Genomic DNA, 14,826 nt, shown 5'->3' with positions numbered 1-14,826 from the left:
CTTCTTGGATTGATCCCTCAATCTTTATGTAGTGTCCTTTCTTGTCTCTTGTAACATTTTTTATTTTAAAGTCTATTTTATCTGATATGAGTATTGCTACTCCAGCTTTCTTTTGATTTCCATTTGCATGGAATATCTTTTTCCATCCCATCACTTTCAGTCTGTATGTGTCTCTAGGTCTGAAGTGGGTGTCTTGTAGACAGCATATATATGGGTCTTGTTTTTGTATCCATTCAACCAGACTGTGTCTTTTGGTTGGTGTATATAGTCCATTTACATTCAAGGTCATTATCGATATGTATGTTCCTATTACCATTTTCTTAAGTGTTTTGTTTTTGTTTCTGTAGGTCCTTTTCTTCTCTTGTTTCCCACTTAGAGAAGTTCCTTTAGCATTTGTTGTAAGGCTGGTTTGGTGGTGCTGAATTCTCTTAGCTGTTGCTTGTCTGGAAAGCTTTTGATTTCTCTGTTGAATCTGAATGAGATCCTTGCTGGGTAGAGTATTCTAGGTTGTAGGTTCTTCCCTGTCATCACTTTAAATATATCATGCCACTCCCTTCTGGCTTGCAGAATTTCTGCTGAGAAATCAGCTGTTAACCTCATGGGAGTTCCCTTGTATGTTATTTGTCGTTTTTCCCTTGTTGCTTTTAATCATTTTTCTCTGTCTTTAATTTTTGTCAGTTTGACTACTATATGTCTTGGCATGTTTCTCCTTGGGTTTATCCTGCCTGGGACTCTCTGTGCTTCCTGCACTTAGGTAGCTATTTCCTTTCCCATGTTAGGGAAGTTTTCAACTAGAATCTCTTCCAATATTTTCTCAGGTCCTTTCTCTCTCTCTTCTCCCTCTGGGACTCCTATAATGCGAATGTTGGTGCGTTTAACATTGTCCCAGAGGTCTCTTAGGCTGTCTTCAGTTCTTTTCATTCTTTTTTCTTTACTCTTTTCTGCATCAGTGATGATCACCATTCTGTCTTCCAGGTCACTTTTTCGTCCTTCTGCCTCAGTTAATCTGCTGTTGGTTCCTTCTAGTGTATTTTTCATTTCAGTTATTGTGTTGCTTATCTCTGTTTGTTTGCTCTTTAATTCTTCTAGGTCTTTGGTAAACTTTTCTTGCAACTTTTTGATCTTTGCATCCAATCTTTTTTAAAGTTCTGGATCATCTTCACCATCATTATTCTGAATTCTTTTTCCGGAAGAGTGCCTGTCTCCTCTTCATTTAGTTATTTTTCTGGTGTTTTATCTTGTCCCTTTATCTGGTACAAAGTCTTTTGCCTTTTCATTTTCTCTGTCTTTCTGTGGCTGTGATTTTCAGTTCCACAAGTTGAAATACTGCTGATACTGCTTGATCCTGCTGTCTGCCCTCTTGTGGAGGAAGCTGTCTAGGAGGCTCGTGGGTGCTTTGTGATGGGAGGGACTGATGGTGGGTTGGGCTGGGTGGGTGGAGCTCAGTAAAACTTTAATCTGATTTGGTGGGTGGAGCTCAGTGACACTTTAATCTGCTTGTCTGCTAATGGGTGGGGCTGTGTTCCCACCCTGGTGGTCATTTGGCCTGAGGTGACCCAGCACTCAAGCTTATAGGCTCTTTGGTGGGGCTAATGGTGGACTCTGGGAGGGTTCATGCCAGTGAGCACTTCCCAGAACCCCTGCTGCCAGTGCCCCTGTCTCCTTGGTGAGCCACAGCTGCCCCCCACCTCTGCAGGCAACCCTCCAACAGCAGCAGGTAGGTCTGCTTCAGTCTCCTGTGGGGTCACTGCTCCTTCCCCCCGGGTCCTGGTGAACACACTTTTTTGTGTGCCCTCCAAGAGTGGAGTCTCCATTTCCCCCAGTCCTGTGGAGATCCTGCAATCAAATCCCGCTGGCTTTCAAAGTCTGATTCTCTGGGGATTCCTCCTCCCGTTGTTGGACCCCCAGGTAAGGAAGCCTGACGTGGGGCTCAGAACCCTCAGGACTTCTGCAGTATAACTGTTCTCCAGCTTGTGAATCACCCACCCAGCATTTATGGGATTTGATTGTAACGTGATTGTGCCCCTCCTACCGTCTCATTGCGGCTTCTCCTTTGTCTGGATGTGGGGTGGTTTTTTTTGGTGAGTTCCAGTGTCTTTCTGTCAGTGGTTGTTCAGCAGTTAGTTGTAATTCTGGTGCTCTTGCAAGAGGGAGTGAGCGCACGTCTTGCTACTCCGCCATCTTGATTCTTCTCCCACAACCTTCATGCTTGACTTATCAAAGTGTAATATGAATTGGTACTTTCTCCAAACAATGCAAAGATCTCAGAATATTCATACTCCAGTTATCTCCCTTCAAGTTATGTTGTTGAAATATACACGTGTGTGTGTGTGAGAGAGAGAGAGATTTTGGGTTTTTTTGTTTTTTTTTTTTGGTTGGTTTTTTTGTTTTTATCGTTGTATGTTTTGGCCACACTGCAAGGCTCGCAGGATCTTAGTTCCCTAACCAGGGAACCAACCTGGGCCCCCTCAGTGGAAGTGCAGAGTCCTAACCACTGGACCACCAGGGAATTCCTGTGTGTGTGTGTGTGTGTGTGTGTGTGTGTGTGTGTGTGTGTGTGTGTGTGTGTGTGTGTGTGTGTGTGTTTAAGTCTAAGAGACTTTTTTATGTAAGCATTATTCATTTTGGTTTACCCAAATATTTCCTCTTTTACATTACCTTTTCACCTTTCTGCATCTACAAGCTTCCATCTAGGATTTATTTTCATTTTGACTAAAGAAAACATTTTAGTATTTCTTTTGGTTGGACCCTCAGGTTATTACTCCTCTATTTCTGAAAATGTCTTTGTTTCACCATTATGTTGAAGAATAATTTTACTTGATATTTGGCTCTAGACTGGCAGATATATTCTTTCAGGACTTTGAAGGTATCATTCAAGAACCTTCTGGCAGGAGTTCCCTGGTTGCCTAATGGTTAGGATTCCAGGCTTTCACTGCTGTGGCCTCGGTTCAATCCCTGTTTGGGGAGCTAAGATCTTGCAAGCCCCATGGCTAAATAAAAAAAACAAAAAAACAAAAAACAACCTTCTGGCTTCCACTGTTTTGAGAAGCCAAGAACTGTCTTAGTTTCGTTTCTTTTGAGGGTAATCTCTTTTATTGGCTGCTTACATTTTTTTTTTTTCTGTCTTTGTCAGAAGTGTTTTTCAGATATGTATAAATTTAGTTTATTGATAGCATCTAATTCTCTGCCAAATTCTGTCTTGTCTTTTATGCTTGAACATATTAAGCAGCTATTTTAAAGTCTCTGCCTGATAACTCCGTTATTTGAAACCCCTGCATGTCTGCTTCTCTTGTAGATTGTTTCTCTTATTTTTTTTCTTTCATGTGATTTATCTTCCTGACTGCCTGTTTATTTGTTAGTCTGCTTGTTTATTTTTGTTTAATGCTGGACATTGTATATGAAAAATTATAGAAATACATTCGTACTGGGGTGGTGTTTTCTCCTGCAGAGAATGTTGCTTCTCTTCTGGGAGGCAGCTCAGAACACTAGGCTCCACGACCCCCTGGTGCAGTTCTAGGAAGTGAGGTGACTGGAGGCCTGGCTCGAGTCTCTGAGGGGCCAGTCTGCATCAGATTCTCACGAGCACCAGCCCGGGGCTTCTCATCTGTGGCAGGATTGACCTTTAGGGCCAGAGAATCCTTCCTTGTGGGGGCTCTTTTGTGCATTTTAGGCTGTTTAGCAGCATACCTGTCCTAACCCATCAGAAGCCAGTCGCACCCCCTCCCCCACCAGTTGTGACAGCTAAAAATGTCTCCAGGGAACCACTGGTCTAACACGTTTGAGTCTCATTCAGAGCATGGCGTTTGTCTGGTCTCTCCTTGACAGGCCCTGGAGCCCAGGTTTTCTGCCAGTGCTTCTGTGAGACGGTCAAAAGGAATTAAATAATTCAGGTGGATTTCTGTCAATAGTAGCTATAATAGATTTTAAAAAGTACTTGTGACACTTAGAAAAGTAGCCTTCATTTGCCAGGTCTCAAGATCTAGAAAATTAAGTTATGGGGCCCAGCTCATTCCCTCATAAATTAGATAAAATATTTCATAATAGTTAATCTAGTTTCTATTAGTAATGTTCTAAAGCTGCACTGAATTTTTTAAAACAAAAACAGTAGATAATTGACTCTAGAATTGGTACAGTAATTGTTTTCCTTTTCTAGGTCACCTACAATGGCTGGAGGATTGTTTGCCATGAACAGAAACTATTTTAATGAACTTGGACAGTATGACAGTGGCATGGATATCTGGGGAGGAGAAAATTTAGAAATATCATTTCGGGTAAATTTTTTTTTTCATGCTTGCTTATTAACTGTGTGCAGTGGACTATAATTTTCATCCATGATCCCATGTGTTCTGTGACTTTGACTGTCTTTATTAACAGATTGTCCTGAATGAATACTACTTTATTGTAATCTATTGTATGGATAATACCCATTCAAAACACCAAAAGCCTGTAAGAAGCCTTATATTTATTTTGTAAGAATTTAAAAGTGATAGTTGTAATGAATAGTTGGGTATAAATTAAGAAATCTTCATGTGCATTTAATCTGTAGTTTTGTTTTTTCTTTGTCTATTTACTATTCTTATTTGATTACCCTGGATATATATAGCTGGGGTCATCACATTTTCCTGACTGCCCGAGACCATCCTGGTTCACACCTGTTCTCCTGGAGAAATTATTAACAGCTCCTTATTTCACTTTCAGGAGTAGCCCAGTTGATAAGATAAATTATATCAACACCCTGTGTATAGGTTGCCGAATCCTTCATATATTCAGGTTCCTCCAACTGCTAAGATTGGAAAGATGACAGTTGTGGGTGGGGTCTGTGGCTCAGTTGTGCTGGTGCTAAGACAGTCTTTGGAAAAGGCGGAAAGAGGGCAAGGAAAGGAATTCAGATTTCTCGCTCTTGGCAGATGTCCCCATTCCCTGCCTCCCATCTCCTGGTCTGTGTAACAGAATCCCAGTTCAGATACTGTAATACCTGGTGCGTATGTCATTTTGTATTTTTGCAAATGTACTGACCACAGTGTTTTTAAAAGGCAGTTTTCCCTACATTATCTTTAAAATTTGAAAGTTGCAAGGTATAATAGATATTATTAGTTCAGTCTTACTTTGTATATAAGGTAATTGAGTCCTATAAAAATTAGAATAACTATATAAAGTAACTCAGTCAAGGGCAAAATTTAGACCAGAACTAAGATCTTCTGAATCTTAATCTAGAGTTATTCTGTATATTTTAGGAAAAAAATTTTTTTTCTAAAACGTGTGTGTGCACGTGTGTTACGAGAAAGTACCTGAAAAAATGAGTTTAGAGGATTGATTAGTAAGCGTTCTTTGTCCTTAAGTCCTGAAGGTCAACTTCCTTAATCTGTTAAAACAACATGTATGGTAAGTACAATTTTAGACACAGGGTAGTAAAAGAATATTAGCTCATTTTAGAGTTTTGTTTCTTTTTAATCATAAAAACAGATAATTTTCAAAAATATACACTTTGACTTTATTCTATTTGAATAGTTATATCTAATAAGATAAAGCAGCTTGCAAGGTTTCATGAAAATGCGCATGGTGGTCTCAGCACTGTGAGGAACTGTTAACACGTGTTCCGCCCTGACCAGATCTGGATGTGCGGGGGCCAGCTCTTCATCATCCCTTGCTCCAGAGTGGGACACATTTTCCGGAAAAGGCGACCATATGGTTCTCCTGAGGGCCAGGACACCATGACACACAACTCCTTGCGGCTGGCACACGTCTGGCTGGATGAATACAAGGTGAGATTAAATCTCTCACGGAGAAGGATGGATGATAAGGCCAGTCACTCCTTTGGGGATGGCTTTGTTTGCTTTTCTCTCTTGCCTATTTCTGTTTCATGACCTTTGCTTTAGGGCCACCTCCCTCTGGGTGTCTTTTCTCTCTTCTTTTCACCCAGTCTTTCACTCATTTTTTGTTCTGACTCCTTTTTACATTTTCCAAGTGTCTAGTCTCTGAGAGGTAATGTAGCCAACATCAGAAGAAATTCCGTTTTTCTTCAGTTTCTTTATTCCTCCTGCCCCACTCCTGTGACTCCCTAGGGACCTGGCTCCTCTTTTGCTCATTGGGCTTTGCTCTGATCCAGTCCCCTGCTTCCCCTGTCAAGACTCTGCACATGTCATATTCCTTCCTGCCTCCTCTTCTGCCATATGCAGCTTTCAGTATTTTCTTTGTAATGGCTTTATTGAGGTGTGATTCATTTAAACAAACAAAAAATCCATTCTCTTATTTTTCTTTTTTAATTTTAGGAGCAGTATTTTTCTCTAAGACCTGATCTGAGAACCAGGAGTTATGGAAATATCAGTGAACGTGTTGAATTGAGGAAGAAGTTGGACTGTAAATCATTTAAGTGGTATTTGGATAATATTTATCCAGAGATGCAGATATCTGGGCCCAATGCCAAACCCCAGCAACCCATTTTTATCAATAGAGGGCCCAAACGCCCCAAAGTCCTTCAGCGTGGAAGGGTAAGAAAGTGATCTTATCAAAATGTTTTATTGAATGTTTTGTGATATAATAAATGACACTGTAGACGTAACAAAATATTTAAGGATAGGCTTTAGCTTGCCTTCCATTGTATTCTTTTTAGGAGAATTTCCTCAACTCGAGTGTAAGACCTTAGCAATTTTAGTAGCTCTGCTGTTTATATTAAGATCCTTTAACTTGCCAGTGTTAAAGAGAACATGACTTCTCTAAGTTCTGTGCTAGCTTCCAAGAGGATGGATATAAATGTGAATACACAAATAAAAGCAATGCAAGTGAGTATACAATTCATTTGGCAGAGACCAGTCCAAAAAGGAAAACAAAAGGAGAAATGGGGCAGCTGTACACTGTTGGCTTCAGCTCTGGAACTGACTGCAGACAGGAAGTGGAAAGTGGTGGTTAGGGTCTAAGAGGTGTGAGGTCAGATTTTACACCCGATGTCCTGAGCCACCATCTGAGCTTAGCAGAAACCCATTGATCAACCACAATTTTTTAGATATTCCCTTTTGTTTTGTATAAAATTTCTTCAGTTTTATAATCTCACTTCAGTTTTAGGGGTCTAGCCATAAAAATCATACCTTCTTCTTGAACCATTTCTTAGAGTTTGCTTTCTAAAAGCGTAGATGTTGCAGTTGTTGCCTGGATTTCTCTTTTGTGCTATAAACAAGACATGTCTCTCTGGGTTCACAATGCCAGCAATTCTTAAGTGGCTAGAATTAAGCCTAGCACTTTCTGCTATCTTGTTCTCTCTACCTTATAAAAGTCATCAGGATGTTTATCATTAGGTGCTTTCTCTTTAAGTAAAAATAGGTACCAGTGTATGTCCATAGAGTTGAAATCCCTTACATTGTTTTTGCCTTGCATATCTAAACAGAGTTAATGTTTAAACTAATTGTTGTACCTAGACTAGGTACTCTGTGCTGCTTTTATGTCTCTCACCTTTGGAATTCCTGTGGCGTTTATAATCTGTATATATCGCCAGTTAGGTGTGTACATTACATATAATTATGTAGTCTGTATCTTTTTTTGTTCTTATTTCCTCAGTTTCATCTTAAAGTTCTTTAGTGCAGAGATGGTACTTAATTTCCTTCCTCCCCTATAGTAGATTAGTAACCTTGTATCTTGAGGTGGAATTTCTACTTGACACTGCCTGCATATGTTGTTAAAATTGCCTGTTACCTTGAAATCTCTATTGTGATGCTCCTATGTTCTTAAGCTAGAATTCAGTAATAAATAATGTTTATCTTTTTATGACCTTTGGAATCCATACCTCTGGAATAATATTTTAATATTTCATCTAAAACCTCCTTTTCTAGCATGTTAAGGCGTTTTCTGCCACTGGTCTTTCTATACCTACCAGGTTGTCAAGAGCAGTCTCTTCTTTTACAGCTCTATCACCTCCAGACCCACAAGTGTCTGGCGGCCCAGGGCCGCCCAAGTCAGAAGGGAGGCCTAGTAGTGCTTAAGGCATGTGACTACAGTGACGCAGATCAGGTGAGTGAGGCCGCTGGGCTTTCAGCTGGTCCGCGGATGGTGTCCTTCAGTGGAGGGATGCTGCTGGCAGTCGCTCTTGAGGAGGGACGGGTGAAGATAAAAATTTTAATCTGATTTTCTTAAATTATAATGTTTTGTGGGGGGGTTGGTTGTTTTTTTAAAAAATTTATTTTAATGAGATATAGTTGATTTACAATGTGTTAATTTCTACTGTACAGCAGAGTGATTCAGTTATATGTACTTTCTTTCCATTATGGCTCATCACAGGATATTGAATCCAGTTCCCTGTGCTGCACAGTAGGACCTTGTTGTCTGTCTGTTCTATATATAATAGTTTGCATCTGCTAATCCCAAACTCCCAATTCATCCCTCCCCCTTGGCAACCACAAGTCTGTTCTGTGAGTCTGTTTCTGCTTTTGTAGCTAAGTTCATTTCTGTCATATTTCAGATTCCACTTAAAAGTGATGTCATATGGTATTTCTTTCTTACTTCGCTTAGTATGATAATCTCTAGATTCATCTCTGTTGCTGCAAATGGCATTATTTCATTCTTTTTATTCCATTTTGTGTGTGTGTGTGTGTGTGTGTGTGTATATACACACACCACATCTTTTTTTTTTTTTAAAGGCAAGTGCAGGTTAACTTATTTTTCTTTATATTTTATATTTTATTATTTTGTATTCTATTACTGTATTGTAATCATTTTTTTTTTATTGAGATACAGTTAACATACAATAAACTGCATATATTTAGAGCATACAGTTTGGTATCCCAATCTCCCAATTCAGTCCCCACCAACCCTCCCCACTTTCCCCACTTGGTGTCCATATGTTTGTTCTCTACATCTGTGTCTCTATTTCCGCCTTGCAAACTGGTTGATTTGTACCATTTTTCTCTAGTCTGCATATATGTGTTAATATACGGTATTTGTTTTTCTCTTTCTGACTCACTTCACTCTGTATGACAGTCTCCAAGTCCATCCATGTCTCTAGAAATGTCCCAGTTTCCTTGCTTTTTACAGCTGAGTAATATTCCACTGTATATATGTACCACATCTTCTTTATCCATTCATCTGTTGGTGGACATTTAGGTTGCTTCCATGTCTTGGCTATTGTGAATAGTGCTGCTATGAACATTGGGGGTGTGTGTATCTTTCTGAATTATAGTTTTTTCCGAATATATGCCCAGGAGTGAGATTGCAGGATCATATGGTAGCTCTAGATTTTTAATGAACCTCCATACTGTTTTCCATAGTGGCTGCACCAGTTTACATTTCCACCAACAGTGTAGGAAGATTCCTTTTTTTCCACACCCTCTCCAGCATTTATTATTTGTAGATTTTTTGATGATGGCCATTCGGACCAGTGTGAGGTGGTACCTCATTGTAGTTTTGATTTGCATTTCTCTAGTAATTAGTGATGTTGAGCATCTTTTCATGTTCCTGTCAACCATCTGTATGTCTTCTTTGGAGAAATGTCTATTTAGGTCTTCTGCTCATTTTTCTTTTCTTTAAAAAAAAAAACAAAAAACATTACTTATTTACTTATTTTGGCTGCGCTGGGTCTTAGTTGCAGCATGTGGGATCTAGTTCCCTGACCAGAGATCGAACCCGGGTCCCTTGTATTGGGAGCACGGAGTCTTACCCACTGCACCACCAGGGAAGTACCCTGCCCATTATTCAGTTAGGTTGTTTTTCTGTTGTTGAGTTGTATGAGCTGTTTATATATTTTGGAAATTTAAGCCCTTGTTGGTCACATCATTTAAAAATATTTTCTCCCAGTCCGTAGTCTATCTTTTTGTTTTGTTTGTGGTTTCCTTTGCTGTACCAAAGTTTGTAAGTTTGATTAGGCTCCATTTGTTTATTTTTGCTTTCATTTCTTTTACCTTGGGAGACTGACCTAAGAAAACATTGGTACAATTTATGTCAGAGAATGCTTTGCCTGTGCTTTCTTCTAGGAGTTTTATGGTGTCATGTCTTATATTTATGTCTTCTAGCCATTTTGAGTTTATTTTTGTGTATGGTGTGAAGGTGTGTTCTAACTTCACTGATTTACATGCAGCTCTCCAGCTTTCCCAATACTACTTGCTGAAGTTAAATTATTGTTTACATTGGGAATGATTTTAGAAATTATAGAGATCTATTACTATTGTTGTCTCCTTTGTACATTTTTCCTACCTATGTTCATTGTTTGTCATAGTATTTTGTTTGTTTAGAGCATCATCTGTACTTTGCAGTTATACAGAATGAGTTTGAATTATATAGAACTGAAAGCTATATGAATGTTAGAAATGGCAAAGGAAGTGCACCTTCTCTCTCGCCAAGAACATTACATCTGCATTGGATGAATCAGAATATATTTTTTAGAGTTTTCTGTGAATTTGAGTTTTCCTAACTGATTTTTAGTAGTTCAGAGGAACCACAACAAATTTTCAATTCATGTCATTCACATAATTTATTCTCAGATTGTATGTGTCCTTTTAGTGATACTAAGTGAACCTAAAAATAAGCAGAAAACTTACTGCAGACTGCTTTGTCTGATAGTTTATCTCATTGAATAGCATAAGCCAACATTGGTCTCATCTCCTAGGTGTACTGCCTCAAGGCTACTACAGTGCTCACAAAATGTCCTAAGTACGCCAGCTTTATTTACTTACATTTCCATTTGAAAGGTGAATGGGGTCATTCAGGAATGAACACTTGGGCCTTTTTTGGATAGAGTGTGTCCTCTGAAATTTCACAGAACACATCTTATTTCTAGGAGAGTTCATGCACACTATTTAAAGTGTTAACATACTGGAAAACATGGTTTAAAAAAGGTTTTTCTGCCACATCTGGTGCAAGAGGTGTCAGTGTTGTAGACACGGAAGTGTTAAATTGTAGTGAGGTTTTGCTGGTTTAGGATGAGATTGCTGAAAATCGTTTCAGGAAATGTAAGAAGTCTGAGGAGGTGGAGTTACAGTCTCCTATCCGTACTATGTCATGACTGCACAGAACTGTACTTACACCCTAGCCAGTAGCCACATGTGGCTATTGAAATTTAAGCTGATTAAAAGGACATAAAATTAACAATTCATTTCCTCAGTCACTTGACACATTTGCAGGACTCAGTAGCCACACGTGGGCCAGTGGCTCCTTTGTTAGACAACACAGATTTAAGTTAGTGTCGATGTTTTATTGGTGTTCTGTTATGGCACTGATGGGGAGCCTTCTCTTCGTGTTAACAAAGACGCAGACGTATATTTGGGGCCTGTAGGTAGAAGTAGCAATGAGTAAAATAATTCAGAAGACAGGAGAAAATGTTTTCCTTTTGCATGTAGTGATGGTGTGTGCTGGAGAATACATTTATTCATTGCACTTGTCCATTTCAGCCAGTTTCAGGCCTTTGTTCCTGAAAATAATCTGAGAGACCATAAAGACAGCTATCCTGAAAGATCATTTGCAAATCTAAGGAAAATCCTGCTTTGGGGCTGTCAATGAGATTGTAATCTCAGTGCATATGTTATTGTGAGCCAGGATTAGAGTGTACTGTTCCACAGCATGATGTGTACAACAGCTCAGGCTCACCATCACTGCCCAGCAGATGAGGGAAAAATGAAAACCAGAGCCTTCTGTGCTTTCTGTGTACAGAAGGCAAACCAGCAGCCTCACTGGGCTCCTTCAGTTCTACACAGTCTGAAAGTTAAAAGCATTGTATAATTGTGAAACCCTAGAATTGGAAAGATCTGCAAATTCCGACAATTAAGTTAATTCAACCAGTGCTTACATTTCTTCTGGGAATTGCACATCCTGTGTTAATTCATTCCATTTTCAGATAACGAAGCTGGTCTGTTCCTGCTGTAAGAGACCATACGTAATAAGCCCATTCTTCCACAAATGTGTCAGGTGTCGTGCAGTCTGAATTTCAGAACCTAAAGCAAAACTTGAGGTTTTGATCTTTTATTTTCTGCCTTAGATTTGGATTTATAATGAAGAGCATGAATTGGTTTTAAATAATCTCCTTTGCCTGGATATGTCAGAGACTCGTTCCTCGGACCCACCACGACTCATGAAGTGCCACGGGTCAGGAGGATCCCAGCAGTGGACCTTCGGGGTGAGGAGCTTGCTTGCTGGTGATGGGAGGATGTGTGGGGAGGGACTCACATTCTACCTTATGGAAAGCTGTTCTGAGTTGTCGTGTCCCATAAATAAGTAAGTAAGCTTAAATGTTCCACGTCTCTTCTAGATTTCTCTCCTTTACAATATTCTGGCAATAAGTTTTTAAACTTAAAGCAAGTAACTGGCAGTATTTTTTTTCTTGCTACCCCTTTATTTTCAGAGGAATAATCGGCTGTACCAGGTGTCAGTTGGACAGTGCCTGAGAGTGGTTGATCCACTGAGTCACCGAGGCTCTGTTGCCATGGCAATCTGTGATGGCTCCTCCTCACAGCAGTGGCATTTGGAAGGTTAGGTGGATGCTGTGGCTGGAACGGTGATCTGTCAGGCTCGTCCCTGACATGGAGATGCCTAGGAACAGTCGCAGAGGTGAGACGGCAGATATGGTAGAGGTTGGAGCACCGCGTGACCATCAGGAGGTGAAGAAGTGTGGTTCACCAAGAGGTTTGGGGTCCTTTCTGAACTGTTGTTAAGGAATTTCTTACTTATGCTAGAAAACCAGAATGCAGTGTTAACTCTAAAAGAGTCAGGTTTGTGTAAAAGGATAAAGCCCAGGAAATTGACATGTCTTTCAAATTTATTTATGCTTCTTCTTAACACCCTTAAATAATGGCGTGGTGTTTATCTGATCAGAAACTGGTTATGATTTCCTTTCTTAGAAGATTTCGTAGGTGACAATTTTTTTTTAACGATGTTCTAAATAATTTTAAATAAACTGATTAAATCCACATTACTTTTAACTTCAGAAGGCATCATTTATAAGATTATATTTAAGAGGCAGTTAACTATTATAAATTATTTTGAGAAATTATGGTACTGTCTGCATTTACAATAAAAGATCCTTTTGATCACTTACCTAGGACTTTTTGTTTGCTCTACCTTTCTTCTTGTACTGGGGCCTCTGCTCTGAGTTATCCTAGGTATGTGATACATGGTGAGACATAGACTGGGATTTGGCTGATGAACCAATAAGCTAGGCAGGTGTTAGCCCTAATCTTAGGGATGTCTTCGTTTCTTAGCTTGAACTATGTGAGTTCAAAGTATTCAAATTCACATACATTCAGCTTCAAAGTTGCCTTTGAAACACCCAGGTAGAGTTGTTCAATAGGTGTTATATCTATGTAGATACAGAAGTCAGGATTTCACAAGATATATCTCAATTAGAGATATAAATTTAGGAATCATCTGTATATACTGTAACTGTCCAAATATAAAGCAAGTTTTTTTTCACCAAAATTATATCTCAGAGGAGACATAGTCTTATATTATAGGGTATTTTCTATTATTTTATCTTGAAGCACAAAGCAGTTTAAGTACCATATTTGAAAAATGGAGAATAATATATTGTGTGTGTATCTATGTGTATATATATACACACACTAAACATTTTATCTGTCACTCAACTTCAAAGACCAGAAACAATAATCACATTACATGTAATTTGATTAAATATAAATGGGTCCAAATGACCCTGGCTTGTGTCCATGTGGCCGCACCAAGTGTTGTCAGGTGACCTGTGGGAGGGTCCTCAACTCTTGGAAATGAAGTCCAGCTGTCATGGCACCTTGGAAGCTGCTAAGAGGAGGTTGGCCAGGATGGCAAAGGAGAAAGACCCTGGGGACACACACACTCACCTCCTCCCCTGGGCACACCAAACTACAACTGTTTGCAGAACAATATTGATGAAAAAGACTAGAACTTACCAGAAAAGGTCTTCTACAACCACAGAATGAGGCAGGTAGGAGGGATGGAGTCACCGTATAGTCAAGTCACATACCCTGCTGTGGGACCCACAAATGGGAGAATAATTACAACTGTAAAGCTTCTACAAAAGGGGTGAGGGGTCCCCACGTTGAACTCCCCAGCCTGAGGGTCTTACACTGGGAAGATAAGCACCTAGAGACCATTTGGTCTTAAAGGCCAGGGGGGGCTGGAGAAAGTAGAGACTTCCCCTTAAAGGATGCACACAAAGTCTCACGTGCTCTGGGACCCAGGGCAGAAGCAGTAATTTGAAATGAGCCAGGTCAGACCTACCTGCTGATCTTGGAGAGTCTCTCAAAGAGGTAGGAGGTGACTAGAGCTCACCCTGGGGACACAGACACTGGTGGCCGCCACATGTGGAAGCTCCTTCCATTGTGGAGACACTGGTGCTGGTAAGCACCACTTTGGAACCCTCCCTCTAGCTTATTAAGACCAAAGCCGCCCTGGTCTGGCCCAGCAGCCTATAGGCACACGTGCTGGGACACCTCAGGCCAAGCAACGAACTGGGTGTAGACACAGCCCCACTCACCAACAGACAGGCTGCCTGAGACCCCCTGAGCTTTTGGCCGCCCCTGGACACGACCCACCAGAGGGCCCAGGACTCAGCCCCACACACCAGTATGCAGTTGGTGGGTGGGGCTGGGCCCAGGACCCCCAGAGCCCTCTAGTCAAAGACCCTGGGCCCTGACCCCACCCATCAAGAGGCCAGCTCTAGCCTCAGAACCAGCCTCATCCACCAGCCAAAAGAAAACTGCAGCCTGCAGACCCAGTCCAGTTATTAGCAGGCCAGGTCCTGCCTTGAGACTGGCTTGGCCCTGGCCCTGCTCACTAGCAGGCCAACATAAGTTTCAGGACATCCTGGACCCCACAGCCAATTGTTAGGAACTGGCCCCACCCACCAGTGATCTCATACCA

At 40.5% G+C, this 14,826-nt stretch overlaps 1 protein-coding gene across 5 annotated transcripts in view; it reads left to right on the top strand.

The window, feature by feature from the left end:
• The window catches only part of GALNT11 (polypeptide N-acetylgalactosaminyltransferase 11), a 59,241-nt gene extending 46,241 nt beyond the window's left edge, over positions 1–13,000 (top strand). For 3 of the 5 annotated variants that reach the window (XM_057732472.1, XM_057732475.1, XM_057732474.1), the window contains exons 7-12: positions 4,154–4,271; positions 5,610–5,762; positions 6,270–6,488; positions 7,894–7,998; positions 11,951–12,088; positions 12,314–13,000. In XM_057732472.1, coding sequence (XP_057588455.1) covers positions 4,154–4,271; positions 5,610–5,762; positions 6,270–6,488; positions 7,894–7,998; positions 11,951–12,088; positions 12,314–12,445 — 865 coding nt within the window. In that variant the 3' untranslated portion in view covers positions 12,446–13,000. Of the gene's footprint in view, positions 1–4,153; positions 4,272–4,374; positions 4,447–5,508; positions 5,763–6,269; positions 6,489–7,893; positions 7,999–11,950; positions 12,089–12,313 lie in introns of those variants that run through there. The other 2 variants (XM_057732476.1, XM_057732477.1) reach the window with 2 other exon arrangements.
• Positions 13,001–14,826: the final 1,826 nt, after the last annotated feature.

Source organism: Hippopotamus amphibius, chromosome 4 (assembly GCF_030028045.1).
Source record: "Hippopotamus amphibius kiboko isolate mHipAmp2 chromosome 4, mHipAmp2.hap2, whole genome shotgun sequence".
NCBI classification, from domain to species: domain Eukaryota; kingdom Metazoa; phylum Chordata; class Mammalia; order Artiodactyla; family Hippopotamidae; genus Hippopotamus; species Hippopotamus amphibius.
This window is presented reverse-complemented; position numbering and strand designations above follow the sequence as displayed.